The 15176-nt window shown below is 47.9% G+C and overlaps 2 protein-coding genes across 2 annotated transcripts in view; both read right to left on the bottom strand.

Moving 5' to 3' along the window:
• XDH (xanthine dehydrogenase) overlaps positions 1–6895 on the bottom strand; it is a gene marked incomplete at its 5' end in the record, with an annotated part of 51687 nt that extends 44792 nt beyond the window's left edge. Inside the window, 4 exons of the mRNA XM_079940778.1 lie at positions 1629–1798; positions 3639–3722; positions 5124–5298; positions 6639–6895. Of these exons, the coding sequence (XP_079796904.1) occupies positions 1629–1798; positions 3639–3722; positions 5124–5298; positions 6639–6895 (686 nt within the window). The remainder of the gene's footprint in view (positions 1–1628; positions 1799–3638; positions 3723–5123; positions 5299–6638) is intronic.
• A 64-nt stretch (positions 6896–6959) lies between these two features.
• The window catches only part of LOC307196046 (xanthine dehydrogenase/oxidase-like), a gene marked incomplete at its 3' end in the record, with an annotated part of 102556 nt that continues 94339 nt past the window's right edge, over positions 6960–15176 (bottom strand). Inside the window, exons 15-19 of the mRNA XM_079940775.1 lie at positions 13077–13169; positions 12341–12492; positions 10996–11089; positions 9268–9377; positions 6960–7148 (exon numbers count right to left, since the gene is read on the bottom strand). Of these exons, the coding sequence (XP_079796901.1) occupies positions 6960–7148; positions 9268–9377; positions 10996–11089; positions 12341–12492; positions 13077–13169 (638 nt within the window). The remainder of the gene's footprint in view (positions 7149–9267; positions 9378–10995; positions 11090–12340; positions 12493–13076; positions 13170–15176) is intronic.

Below are 15176 nucleotides of genomic sequence, written 5' to 3'. Positions count from 1 at the left end.
CAAGGAGGAGGAGGAATGTGAGGGGCCAGGGAGGAAAACAAGCGGAAGACCTGTCACCTGTCACCTGACTCAGTGATGAACTATGCTCTGCTTCTACCTGTGTATCAATAATTCTTTCCCAAAAGACTGTATAATAGACAAAATTTCTAAAATATCTTCAGCTATACTTTTTTTTTTTTTTTTTTTTTTTTTTGCGGTACACGGGTCTCTCACTGTTGTTTCCTCTCCCGTTGCGGAGCACAGGCTCCGGACGCGCAGGCTCAGCGGCCATGGCTCACGGGCCCAGCCGCTCCGTGGCATGTGGGATCTTCCCGGACCGGGTCACGAACCCGTGTCCCCTGCATCGGCAGGCGGACTCTCAGCCACTGCGCCACCAGGGAAGCCCAGCTATACTTTTATATCTTATAAATCTTGCTCCTTGTAGTTCCTCATCCAATCCCATCCATCCCTTCATAGGGAGAACAGATACTATCATCTAGAACAGGGATCTATACCCTCAAAGGGTCTATTGATAGAATTCAGGGATCCATGAACTTAAACTGGAAAACATTTTCATCTTAAAAAAAAAAAAGGACCCATCACCCAATTGGATAACTTTGTCTTCTTTTTGACAGTTTTTCCTCCACCCTAACGCTTCCCTTTTCTACCTCCTATCCTATCCTATCCTATCCTATCCTATCCTATCCCATCCTATTTTGCAAATGCTGATTAAATGCTTCCCACGTGGAGGCCACTGTGCTGAGTGCTGTGGGAGATATAAGATGAATAGGACACGCTTGTCCCTATGGACCTTGTACAATGCCCTATTTTGGTCTCCAAGTACAAGAGAACCGAAAAGCATTTACTCTGGAGAGCTCCAACACCCACATCACAGCTAATACCTATCCAGATTCAGCACATCAGTTTCCTCATCTGGAACATGGGGATAATAATATGACCTGCCTATAGGGTTGTGGCGAGGAAGAGATAGGGCCACATGTGTAAAATGCTTTAAACCAGGCTGCAGCAAATATTGTGTGACATGAGTGTTTTTATTATTATCACCATCATCATCGAGGTAGAAATTCTTGCCATTTGGGCTCTCAAGGTTCAACAAATGGGTACAAGTGATTATTCTCTGCTGGGTCCTTTGTGGACACTATCACTGATCCTCACAAAAGTACCCTGTGGAGAAAATGAGAGCTTAAGCACACAAGCCAAGGTCAGGTTGCTAAGCACTGGAATAGGAAGTCAATGCCAGGCACTCTAAGGCCTCCTTCTTCCCTTTGGTGCTGACTCAAGTTCTCCTGAAGATTTGCACTGAAGTTTAGCCCAATATCCACAGTGAAGATCTAAGAAAGGCCTTTCAGCAGCTCCTCATTGCTTTCTGGCCAAGTGTAGTGTCCCTGTTCAGCACCCCAAGGCTTTCCTGATCTGGCCCCTGCCTATCTCTCCAATGTCATCCCCCCACCCTCCCAGCACCCCTGAGCCCCTCACGTCTCCTGTTTCTCTCCAGACTGGTGTTAAAAAGAGTTCCTGTGTTCCTCTCTGGACCGGGAGGCCCTGGAGGAGGCTTGTCGTCGTGGCATCCCCATGGCCTGGCAGGTGTTCCCTGCACCCCCCTTCCCAAGTGTTTTTACTGCACGCACTTGATCTTGGCGTGGGCCCGGGTGCTGACGACAAGCCGGAGGAAGAGTTCATTCTCGTAGCGAGGGATGTCATCGCAGTACACAGCCTCCCCAGAGGCCTGCAGGGCCGCAGCCAGGTGCGGCAGGGGCCGGCCCACCATGTCCTCCTCAGACTGACCCTTGGGCACCTCCTGGAACAACATGGCCACCAATCAGGCTGAGCTGCAGGGACACTGTTCCCCTAGAGGCCCCAGGGAGTCACGGAGAGCTTCCGGCCAAAGCAAATGTGAGGAGTGAGAATGGAGGAGGCAGGCGGGGAACAGGGTGAAAGAAACAGAAGGCAGGTAAGAAGGCATTGAGAAGAGTGGTCACAGTATCACTATACAGCCAGCCACGGGCATCCGCCCAGGACGCCCCATGGATACCCACATCTGCAGATGCTCAAGTCCCTTATATAAAATGGGGCAGTACAGTCGGCCCTCTGTATCCATGGGCTCCACATCCACAGATGACGGCTGACTATATGCAGGAGCAAACAAAACAAGGAACCTAAATGTCCATTTGTTGAGAGTTGCGTAAATAAACTATGCTATGCTCACAGGATGGGATAAAACACAACTGTCAAAAGATAGTTCTGAAGAATTTTAATTAGGAGGAAAGAATGCTCATGCTAAGTGTAAAAGCAGGACATACAACATTGTATGTGTGGGTAATGATTCAAAATTCTGTGGAAAAATGTTATAAATATAGTACAGATATGTCCATATATGCATAGGAAAAAATGGAAAGAAGTATACAAACATATGATAATGATTTTCTCTTGGAGGTGAGATTTGGGGTGATTTTTATTTTCTTATGTTTTTCCATATTTTTCAAAATGTTCTAAAACGTATTCAGTTTATAATAAAACACTGTTTTGTGTGTTTTTTCAAAGTAATAATAATGATGGCTAGTAGTTATTGAGAGTTTACTATATACAAGGAACTACCTAAGCTATTCACTTTTATTAACCCATTGAATCCTCAAAACCATGCTGTGAAACAGGGGCCCTCATTAGCCACATTTGCAACTGGGCATAATTAACTTGCCCAAGAGGCACCGAGAGAAAGTAACTTGTCCAAGGTTACACAATTATGTGATAGCAGAGTTTGGATTCAAGTGCTGGCAGTCAGGCCCAGAGTTTATGCTTTGGACCATTACAATCTAGAGCAGGGGTCTACAAATCATCGACAATGGGCCAAATCTGGCCCACTCCCTGTTTTTTTTTTGTTTTTTTGTTTTGTTTTGTTTTGTTTTGCGGTACACGGGCCTCTCACTGTTGTGGCCTCTCCCGTTGTGGAGCACAGGCTCCAGACACGCAGGCCCAGAGGCCATGGCTCACGGGCCCAGCCGCTCCGCGGCATGTGGGATCTTCCCGGACTGGGGCACGAACCCGCGTCCCCTGCATCGGCAGGCGGACTCTCAACCACTGCGCCACCAGGGAAGCCCCACTCCCTGGTTTTACAAATAAAGTTTTATTGCTGCATAGCCACACGCATTCATTTATGTATTATTGCCTCTTGCTTCTTTTGTGCTGCAATGATGGAGTTGAGGAATTGCAGCAGAGACTATGAGGCCCACAAAAATCCAAAACATTTACAGCTGACCCTTTAACTAATACCTCTCAAAAAATTACTGTTGATATAAATAGGGTTTTTAAAATTTTGTTTAGTTTACATGCTCAAGAGAACTCCTAGCTTTGCACATTAGCCCTGCAGAGGAACTAGAAAAAAACAAAATGGGGAAAAAATGCTTTTTAAGGAGCAGGTGAAGATGAGAGGAATCCCAAGAGAGAAATTTAGGTGAGCAAGGGGGGAAATGGCTGCATTCACATTAATATAATTCCCATTTCCTTCACTAGACATTTATGTACAACAGTAAGGAGCTTTAAGCACCCACATACAGTGTGAGTCCGTCACTCACCAATGGTCAGCATCATCTGAGGTGCCCTGCAAGGGCCACTGATATTAGCTACATACAGTCTGTACTCACTTGGAAGAGCTGGATGTTGGCCGGAGGGTCTTTGTGAAAGAGTAAGGTGGCGCTGGAATAGGTGGGGTCCAGTTTACCACACTTCTGTGGGGACAAGATAACAGAGGTGATGACGATTTCTATCATTGGTCCCATCCTTGGTTGTTCCCAAGTGGTAAAAGTAACAACTTTCTCATCTCCTCATTTACACTCCTGGTACTGGCTGGATCTATCTCAACATCCGAACGTGGGCTCTGACAGCTTCTCTTCCCCCACCCCTGCACCCTACTTCCTCTGACACACCAAACCAAAGTTTCCCTCCTTCCTGCATTTATACATGTTGCTTTCTCTGTTGGGAATATCCCTCTCCCTCAGTCTTCCTGGAAAAGCCATCCTTTTTCTCCTCAATTCTGTGGGAAATATTTAGTGGTAGGGGAAATTCTCATAGTATCATCTCAACAAAATTAAGGGGAACGTGAAGCTCTCTATGCAGCATGATCTATGCATCAAATCTATTTAGAAAATGATATATCCAGATCAAAAGATAGGAAGATGATAGATATATAGATAGACAGATGGAAGGACAGATAGAAAGAGAGAGAGACATGGAGCAGACAAATAGGATGACAGACAGATGGACAGATAAACATAGGAAAAAAGATGTGAGAAATAAGGAAAAATATTAGCAGTGGCTTTATCTAAGATCTGAGAGTAATTTTAATTTTTTCTTTATACATTTCTGTATTTTCTAAAGTTTTCCACAAATTTATTACTTACATAATCAGAAAAAATTAACTATTACAAATGTTTATAAAAAGGGATCTCACTCTGCTGCACCCACAGCTGTGAAGCCTTCTCTCCTTTGTGCCCCACCCCCCACTCCATCTCCTCAGTTGTCACACCAGGCTGACCTTTATTGATCCCGTTCTCTCCCACACTAGGCTCTCCGCTGCCACCCCTAGTGCACACAGTACAATCTTATGATGTAATAGGTGCAAAATAAATACTTGCTGGCAAACCCATCTCAAGAGTTAGACTCTACATCAACTAGCATCCTCTCCTGGATGCACATCTCCCCTGGCTGTAGTAGCCCCACCTCACGTTCTCATCACATCACATTCCCATTCTAACTACACAACCACAGCTGTATCAGCTACACTGCTGGAAGGATCATCTGGTCTACCCGCCCCCAGATTTTTATAGCTAAGATATAGAAAGAGTGGTGACCTACTCAAGTTCTCACCTAAGGTAATGACACAGCCAGGACAAGAACCCACATCCCCGACTCCCAGCCCAGTGCTCTGCCTCTCAGCCACCCAGTTGGCTCCCATCTCCGTGTGGCTCCTTAGGCTGTGTCCCTGGTCCCTGCTCCTCTGTCCTTAGACATCCAGAGGAGAGGAACGTTTACCACCTGGTCCACGGCACTCTCCTACCCCGGCCAGCTTCCCAGATCCCTAAACACAAGTGCTGCAGGAAGTCTTTGCCTTGCCCAGGCCCCAAACTCACATCTTCTGAGTCCTCTTTGCCCAGCTTCTGCAACACTGTCAGGTAGAACTTGAAGAAGAAGCTGAGGGTGAGGGTGCGCCGGAACTCAATCATGCCACCTGGGGCGTCTGGGGACAAGGGCAACTCCTCCACCAGGCCTGCACACACGTCCTGCAGCAGCTTCTCATTCCAGAACCTGCCAGAGAGCAGGCTGTGTGAGAGCACTCCCAGCCAGCTCTCAGAATCCACTGTGTGAGTGGTTTGCACAGGGCCTTAGAGTCATGAACCCCAGCTCAAAATGTGGCTCAGATACTTACAGTTATGTGACTTTAGGCAAGTTACTTAACCTCCTTGAGCCTCAGTTTTCTTTTTTTTTTTTTTTTGCTGTACGCGGGCCTCTCACTGTTGTGGCCTCTCCCGTTGCGGAGCACAGGCTCCGGACGCGCAGGCTCAGCGACCATGGCTCATGCACCCAGCCGCTCTGCGGCATGTGGGATCTTCCCGGACCGGGGCACGAACCCGTGTCCCCTGCATCGGCAGGCGGACTCTCAACCACTGCGCCACCAGGGAAGCCCCTCAGTTTTCTTTTTTAAAGATAGATACAATTTTTTAAAGATCACAAAAATAATAATAGGTAAATAATAGGTAAATCTATTGAGTTCCTATAATGTACTAGGTAATGTCCCAAGTGATTTATATGAAATGTCGTTTTCAATTTAAATTAAAAGGTATAGTCAGGAAAATTTTTATACTCATTTTACCAATGAGAAAACTGAGACATGGAAAAATTAAGTAACTTGACTTATATTACCCATCTGTTAAGTACTGGAGCCAGGAATTGGAACCAAGGAACCAAACTCCAAAGTTAAGCTTTGTCTATCCATATGGTTATTGTGAGGATTACATAGGACAGTGCCAGCAAAGTGCTTGGTACAACTGCTGCCATATGGTAGCCATAGTAATAGCAGTTGCTATAATAATAGTGTAGCAGCAGTAACAGTAATAGCAGCAATAGCAATAGTAGCAGCAGCAATACCAGTAGTAGTAATACTAACAGTAATACTAACAGTGACAGAAGCAGTAATAGTAGTAGAGAAAGCAATAGTAATAGTAGTAGAAGCAGAAGTAATAACAGAAATAGGAGAAGCACCAATAGTAATAGCAAGAGCACCAGTGGTACTACTGGTAATAGAAGCAGCAGCAGCAGCAGTAGTGATACTATTAGTAGTAATAGTGGCAGCAGCAGTGCTAGTTGCAATAGTAATAGTTGTAGTAGCAGTAACAGTAGTAGTAATAGCAATAATAATAGCATTAATAGTAGCATCTTTAAAAGTAGCAGCAGCAGTAACCCCAGTAGTAGTAATACTAGGAGTAACAGCAATGATAGTATATCAGTAGTAGAAGAGACAGCGGTAGTAGTAGCAGCTATAATAGTGGCGGTAGCCACAATAGTAATATCAGTCATAGTAGTGACAGCAATAGGAATAACAGTAATGGTAGTAGTAGAACAGCAGTAATAATAGTAGCAGAAATAACATGAGTAGCACAGCTGTAGCAATTGGAGTAGTAGAAGCAGCAGCAGCAGTAGCAATAGTAACGGTAGTTGTAGCTGCAGCAATAGGTAGTAATAGTATTAGTAATAGCCGCAGTCGTAGCAATGCGAATAGTAGTACAGCAGCAGCAACACGATTAATAGTAATACCACCAGTGGCAGCAGAAATCACAGTAGCAGTGGTAGAAGCAGCTACAGTAGTAACAGTAGTAGCAGCAATGGTAATACTGCTGGTAGCCATAGTAGTAGCAGCAGCAGCGATAATATCAGTAGCACCAGGAGCAGTTTTATTTTGCCGTTAGCTCTTACTTCAATAGCTGTTTCTGCGTGGTCTTGAGGGCTGAGATCGTTCTGTCTGCCATTCCACCATAGCAAAGGGCCAGCTCCTTTACCTGCGTGGCTCCTGGCTGGAACAGGACTCTCATGCCACAGGTCACCTTGGCTATGTCATCTTCTCTGCGGGAGGCCTGCTTGAATGCTGAGAAAAACTCACCCTGAAAATCACAGAAAAATACCTGTTTCCTCCCTTGTTTTGCAAGGACTGCAAAGTGAGCCTGAAGCAGGGACACAAGGTGGGGTGAGGTGGTGAGATCATCACAGAGCAGCCAACAGCTGGTGGTAGAGGCCAACGATCGGGACATAACTACCACCTTTTCAGGAGAAGTTCCAGATAATGTTCCTGGCAGCTGGGAAAGGCCAGGATTTCTGCCTATCAGTCTGGAAAATGGGAAATCAGGGACACAGGAGAACTGGGTGCTCTCAACCAAAGAGCAGGAGGGGACAAGGTGCTTTCACGAAGGCTCCTGAGAGACTGCCGCAGCCCCACCACGGCTTCCCCATCCTGGTGCCTGGTATCATGTCCACCCGGCCTCCCCAGAGCTGTTCTGAAGGCTCCACTGGCCTGACCACCTCTCAAGCAGGTACAGTGCGATGCCAAATGGTGTTTGAGACCCAGCATCAGATGGAGGTGTTTGTGGCTTCTGCAGATGCTCTCCCTGCCTTGTGTCTCCTACCAGTCTACTGGCTATGGTTAGAAATCTTGCTTCCTGAAAGAAAGACTCACTATGAAACAGTAGCTGCCTTTGTGCTTTGAACATACATTTCCCCCGGATCCAACCAATCTCTGTCATTGGAGATAGGAGGAGAGCGTGAGTTACTTTCCAGGTAAGAACCAGCTGTTCCAGGTTCTGCTCGAGGTGTGAACTCACCCTGGCACCACAAGTTCTGATGAATGTCAAAGGTGGGAGGTTTAAGGAAAGGTTTATTGGAGAAGCAAGGAGGCCCACTGTTGAGGTTCAAAATGGCCCCAGGCTTTTGTTGAAGAAGCCACGGAGACCCCTCCTAATGAGAAAGCTTCTCTAGATTTCTGATGTCTAACATGGCCCTGGGGCAATCAGCCCAGAGCTTGAACTCGGTTCTGGAACAGAGGTTCCAGCCGCTCACTCCCAGGACTGTGCTCGTCCACGGCAACATTTTTCCCGGGGTTCATGCAGCGTCAGCATCAGGTCATCAGCTGTTCTTTCTTGAGAAAGACCTAATTCTGGGTATTAAAACCTCTTTTCATTTATAAAATGTTTTTTGTTAATGTCCCTACCTGGCAAAATAAAAACTGGGCAGTGCTATGCCTGTTTCCTCTTCCTTTCCCCACCTCATAATTAAAAAAAAAATAAAAATCTACTGATCTGTGAAATACAAAAACTCTGGGAATCCCTGTTCAAAACGGTCTATAAGGACAGGCTGGAAAATCATTAAGAAACCACTACAGGGATATAACTGCTTTAATTTAATTAGTATTCTCATGAAGGAGGTCAAAATCAGCAAGGGCAAAACACGCCTTGTAACACTCGCTAAAGCACAAGCTCTGGTAAACCCTTAACACTCTCCTTTACAGCTGGTTCCTGGCTCTCACAGATCACTTTTCTAAAAGGCCCACTGTGGAATGTGTAGGACAAAACCACACCAGCTCAAGACACCACAGGCCCCAAGGAACAAGAGCAAGGCAGCCAGAGGAGCCCAGACCTGCCCCAACAAGCCAGATAAACCCTCTCGTGAAGCAGAAATCCATCCAAGACAACACAGGGCAAGGTCAGGGAAAAAGCACCTTGTCAAGCCCAAGGTCAGCATGTGAGGACCTGACTCACAGGTAGCTTCTCTACCCAGCATGCAAACTCCACACTTCATCATACGAAAACTGGGGCAGGGATACTCCACAACTAGTTGTGTTCTTGGAACTATGTCACTAGCACTAGCTGGTGATCTCCACCAGCTCCTGGATATCTTCCAGGAACCTTATGAATTCTTTCTTTTCAGTCTTCGCAATAACCTGCACAGTCAGTAACATGGGCCCATTTTACAGATGAGGAAATTGGGGCTCAGAAAGATGAATGACTCACTCAGGATCACACATCTACCTCTCTGGTTTCATTGATTATGCCCTGTGCCCCCATATTACTCAGAGAGTAATATGGTTGGTTAAAGGCAATGTTCAGAGACAAGAACATCAATGTTAAAGTGAAGAGATGCTAAGTTTGGCTCCCGAGGCAGGCTCTGGTCTCCCTGTCTGGAGCCTGGCAGGAGTAGGGGTGATTCAGGATGTTTCTGACAGCATCTCACCTCCCTGCTGTAGGGGATCTCAATGGAGAGCAGTATCTCCTCTGGACCTAGCAGGGTCTTTCTGTAGCCAGGGAAGAAGGTGTGATCCATCCGAACAGTTCTTCTGGTGCCTGTACAGAGGCAAGACAGAGAGGGACCAATGTGAGGAAATCATAAGACAGACCACCAGTGGAATTCTCCATCCTGGTCTCTGATGCCCACAGTCAGAGGCAGTGGCTGGCACAACGGGGGCCAAGGTGCTCCATTTGAAATCCTTAAGCACTGGTGTGCTGGTGACTGTTTAACAATCAGTTCTTTGAGAAAAAACCCTGATTCAAAGCATTTGCTAGTTTATGTGGTATAGATACTCCTACCACGGCCAATGTAAAGCTAAAAGAGCAACATCGCTCAGTGTGATGTTGGAAGGAGGGTAGCAAAGAGCTGACACAGCAGACCTGCCCTCCTCTGAAAGTCCTGCTTACAAGGTTGGCCACTAGCTATCCTCTGGGACCTTGGATTTCAGGAGAGTTCCCACCATTCCCTGATAAGAACGGCTCACTGGGTCTGAAATGTTTGTACACATCATACGGTTTATGCTGAACGCCTGACTTTCCTCCTGGGAGTCTGGACTTCTGGTACGTGCCAGGCAGAGTTCCATGACCAGCCCCCAGTAAAAGCCCTGGGTGCTGAGTCTCTAACGAGTGTCCCTGGTAGACCACCCTTCACATGTGTTGTCACAGCTCAACTTAGTACTGGGGAGATTGAGCATGTCCTGTGTGACTCCCCTGCGAGGAGGCCCTGGAAGCTTGTGCCTGGTTTCCTCTGCCCCATGCATCTTTTCCCTTTGCTGATTTTGCTTTCTATCCTCCTGCTGTAATAAGTCTTAGCCATGAGTAAGACACTACGCTGAGTCCTGTGAGGCTTCCTTGACCTCCTAAGAGTCATCAAACCCAGAGGTGGTCTTGGGGACCCTCCAACGAGGAAAGATGGACAGGAATACACCCATATGCAGCATTTCCCTCTACAAATATAATAAATGGAAATAACCTCAAGGGCAGAGACAACTGTAAAATGAAATAAAATAATTGGGAAATGGTGAATGTTGAGTACTTATTACCTTTGTTTTGTTTTTTTACATCATTATTGGAGTATAACTGCTTGACAATGGCATGTTAGTTTCTGCTTTATAACAAAGTGAATCATCTATACATATACATATATCCCCATATCTCCTCCCTCTTGCATCTCCCTCCCACCCTCCCTATCCCACCCCTCTAGGTGGTCACAAAGCACCGAGCTGATCTCCCTGTGCTATGCGGCTGCTTCCCACTAGCTACCTATTTTACATTTGGTAGTGTATATAAGTCCATTACCTTTGTTTTTAAATATACTTTATTTCATTGTAAGGTTATATAGTTTAAGTTTTAATAGCTGCCATGTTTAACAAACGTTCAGGTTCTCTGAAAACCCAGCAATCAGCTGTGGTGAGCAGTGTACTCTGGCCCCAGCACACACCACTAAGTAAGGCATCTGGCTGACAGGTCCTGTTGTGAATTCTTAATAAAGTGATGGTCCAGCTCTCCTGGTCCCCAACCTGGGTACATCTCCCTTTGCAGCTGCCAGAGATCCAAACTTTAGGACAGCTGCATCATTGAACTTTGGGCTCTGCTTCTCCAGAAAGTGACCTACCTTGTGAGACTCCACCCCATCCCCAGCCCTCTTTCCTGACCACTGTATGAGGCAGCTCACCTCTGGACACGATGGTCAGCTTGGTCCCACTGGCCATGAACACAGGGTTGAGGTCGGAGATGGGGCTGGCTGTGATGATGTTCCCTCCAATGCACTAGGACAAGCAGAGAGCGCGTGTGAGAGAGCCCACCCCAGGAAAGCCCTGCTCACACAGCCGGCTCCCGAACACACAGAAGGTGGGGGACACCTGCTGAAGGGAGAGCCCTGAGGTTCTCCACCCCTGTGGAGACACAGGATCAGCACAGTAAGAACTTGGGCATTCGGGCAACATGCAAGAGATTCCAGTGCCTGGGGTTGGCTCTCAGCTCTGAAATTTACCTGTTGGTAAACCGGGATCAGCCCCTTTAAATTGTTTGTTTGATCGATTTCACCCAAACTCTTTCTGAAAGGGTTGATGTGGTTTATCACAGAGGCCATAGCGATTTAGTAAGAGAAATAAAAGGTAAAGATCAAGGAAAATGAGGAGGAAGCCTTAAGGATGAACAGTGTGTTCTAACTGAGCTTCCTTGGCAAAGAATGTAAGGAGAATCAGACACAAGGTTCCTATTATTAGAAACGAGGAAGAGAACCAGTTGTTCCAGGGGGGAAAAAAAAAATCCTTCCCAGAAGTAGATTGCATCTGAGCTTGGGAACTCAGCAGAGTTTTCTGGGTTTATGTCTCCTTATCTGTAATCAAAGGAGACAGGTGCCTGGCGTAGGGTGATGAGAATGGGAGTAGGTTGTTTTGCTTTGTTTTTTGTTCTAATTTAAAACAACAACAGCAGTGGAATGGGAGGGCCAGCTTTTCTCCCAACTCCATCAACAACTGTGAGACTGAAATGGCGCCAGGTGTGAGAACGCCGTCTGCAAACCCAGAATCTGGGGGCTAGTCTGAAGACTTATTACAAACAGTCAAGAGGTGGGCCTCTCCCTCCTCTCAGGGGGTCTACCTCTGGTTCTCTCCCCAGCTCTGATAGGCAGTCCCCCTTCCTATTTCGGCTTCTCCCTAACTTATCTCTCATTCACCTGCTGGCAGCCTTGGCCAAGTCCAGGAAGAGGGGGGCAGGTGGCTCCAACCTCAGGGGTAAAGACTGAGTCACAGCGTGGGTGCTTCCAAGGGTGGCCCGCAGGCCACCTTCATCAGAAACACCTGTGGGGCTTGTTAAAACCTGACCCGTGGGCTCCACTCCAGACCTGCCGTCAGACGCTCTGAGGGTGGGGCCCAGGAATCTGCATTTTCAACAAACACCCCAGGCAATTCTAAGCACTTAAGTTTGACACCCATTGGGTCTGCAGCAGAGTCCAGACTAGCGCCCCTCGCCTTGCGATGAAAACGTGCATCCTGGGCCCCTAAATAGGGACTCACCGCCACAGACTTGACCTGCTTCCCGGCAAACCAGCGCAGCTGCTGCAGGACGCCTCTGAACACCTCTGTTTTCTGGGTGGGAAGCTTAGCAACTGCATCGAGCAGGGTCTTTTCCACAGAGTTCAGGGGGCAAGCGGCTCCGAAGGAGATACCTGGGAACACACGCTCGGAATGACAGCGATCCCCGTCACAGCTCGGAAAGCACTTCCGTACACAGCAGCCCCACTAAGGCTAAACCAGGATGCACATCCTTATATGGATGAGGAAATTAAGGCCCAGAGAGGTCAAGTGACCTACCCAATGCCACACAGCTAATAAAAGAGCCAGGACTCAACCCCAGGCCTGCTGACCCTACAACCAGAGTGCTCGTTTCTCTAAACCAGTGGTTCTCAACTCAATAAAATCAGATCTCTGAGGGTGAAGTCTTGGCATTTTTTTTAAAAAGCACCCCAAAACTCCCCCCACCTACCCCCTATTTCCATGAGCGATTCTAACATGCAGCCAGGATAGAGAACAACTACGGAGAATCCCAAGCCCCTTGCCCGCTGGCCCCTACCATGGATGCCCCGAGGAGGAGGGCACTGAGGGTGCCCGCCTTCCCCATGCAGGGCGGCTCCCAAAAATGCAGGCGGCAGCGGGAGCCAAAGAGGAGTCTTTCCTGGCACTCGCCATCCCCCCGCATGACCCACCTCCAGCGTCCCAGCCCCTCTGTGGGCTCAGGCAAACTTCCCCTTACCCTCCAGTCCATGCTCCACTGAATTCAGCTCAGGGATCCAGGTTGGGCAGATGATCACAGGAAACAGCTGATTCTTAAACTTCATCTCAATGCCTGGAGAGAAACAAGAAGCCTCAAGTTATAGGTCTGTTGTTTACCACCAGGGCATTTTCCCCCACCACCGCACACAGGACGGAGGACATATTCACGATCGTAACATGCTCCGTGGGTGACTTGGGGTGATTAGGGGTGCAGTGGACAAGATGTGAGAGTAAGTGCAGTTTCCGCACAATCAGCCTGAAAGCTATGTCTTTCCCTCTCAAAAAAACCCATCGGAATTCAAATAAGATGAACTCGAATTCGTGTGTGTGGTGTGTGTGTGTGCGTGTGCGTGTGCGCATATGTGCGTGCGTGTTTAATCACAATACTAGAAAAAGGGCATGAAAATAAGTCAGGAACGCTTGTAAGCACTTTACATATTTTAACTCAATCCTCACAATAACACTATGAAATACTGTGACTTTCTCTATTTATAGATGAAGAAACTGAGGCACAGGGAGGTTAAGTTTCTTGCCCAAATTACACAGCTAAGAATGGGCATATTTCAGTACCGGAGCAATTATTAGAATTGGGATGTAATAGTAATATGATATGAAAGTCTAACATTCAGACAAAACAGGAAAATTGACTGAGGGAGAAAACTTCAAATTGGCCTCCCGGTCCCCAATATCTGAGTTCTTAAGGTGCATGGCTTGGTGGGACTGAATGTCTGTGTCTGGTTTCTGTCCTTCCGGTGAATCAAGTAAGAAACCTCTGCAAACAGACCTGCTTCTGTTCCTCAGACCCAGTTAGCACAGCACCTCTCCCAGCCCCGCCCACAGGGCTGTAGATGGAAAAGGGTAAGAAGGAAATGTCTGTGCATCACCCCCCGCCGCCGCCCCTTTCCGGTGCTGTTGAGGGTCTCTGAAGGGAGGCGCAGGCTTTGAGGAGTCTGGCCTGTTTGAACATCAGCTCGTAGGTCAAAGAATGCAGATGGAGGCACTAAGTGGCTCATTTTGATAAGGGGTTCTCTATGACCCACTTCCCCCGACATCATGGCAGTAGGTGGTTACACTGTGCGGAGTGTGTGTGAGGGAGGGAGGTAGAGCTGTGGTTCTCCATGACCCACCTCCCCCGACGTCATGGCGGTAGGTGGTTACACTGTGTGGAGTGCGTGTGAGGGAGGAGGTAGAGCTATGGCATGGTCTTAAGCAATTATTTCTAACTTGGAGCTTATAATATCTTTGTGAATGCCTTTCTCTTAGAATCTAACTGAGCCCAGGACATTGTGTGACTCGTGGCGAGGAACATGTCATATACCCAAGGACCCCAAATATTCTTCCAGCCTGTCATTCTCCACCTTAATTCATGGGACCCTGGGCCCTTGGGTCATGGCTACACAGGCGAGCCATTGTGGTCATATCACCTGAGGCACGTCTCACAGGCCACCCTGCCATCCTGATGTGTCACATTACTGCAGCAGGGGACTCTGCACAGCACCTGTGCTCACAAGGGTGGCCCAGCTCAGCACTTCACCAGCACAGACCTGAGCCAGGCCCTCCTCTCTGTGGCTGAAGAACCAACCAGAACCCAGGGCTCGGGGGGTCCCTCCAGAGCCAGAGCCAGGAGTCCCCCACAAGCTGGACTTGGCTGCTTAAAAGCATGTCAAGTTCCCCCAAACCAGGGTTCCTCTGAGGCAGACCTCGGCTGTGCTACCATCCTCCCCTTGGATCCCCACTGGGCTTGGGTCCAGCCAAGTGGAAACGGGCCAGGCCAGGTTTATAAATGGATGGAGACGAGCACGGACCTGGGCACCTCTGCTCCTGTGTCTTCAAGGACCAAGCCCGAGAGCTGCACATCTGGTGTCTCCTTGACCTGTTCACGTGCTGCGGGCCTCAGGTCCCAGGTGGTGGTACCACACGGCAGGTGGCCACACTCATGGGCAACACAGCACAGTCACACTTGGACATCTCCTCTCCCTAGCCTTACCACATCACCCCCAGAAAAGGGAGGGCAAGAGAGTGACCTTTATGGAACCCCTAGTGTCAGTCAGGCACCGGCCCAGACACGTAAGCTACATTG

The sequence above is a fragment of the Stenella coeruleoalba genome (assembly GCF_951394435.1).
Source record: "Stenella coeruleoalba genome assembly, chromosome: 13".
NCBI classification, from domain to species: domain Eukaryota; kingdom Metazoa; phylum Chordata; class Mammalia; order Artiodactyla; family Delphinidae; genus Stenella; species Stenella coeruleoalba.
The sequence above is the reverse complement of the archived record's forward strand: the minus strand, read 5'-3'. Positions and strand labels throughout refer to the sequence as shown.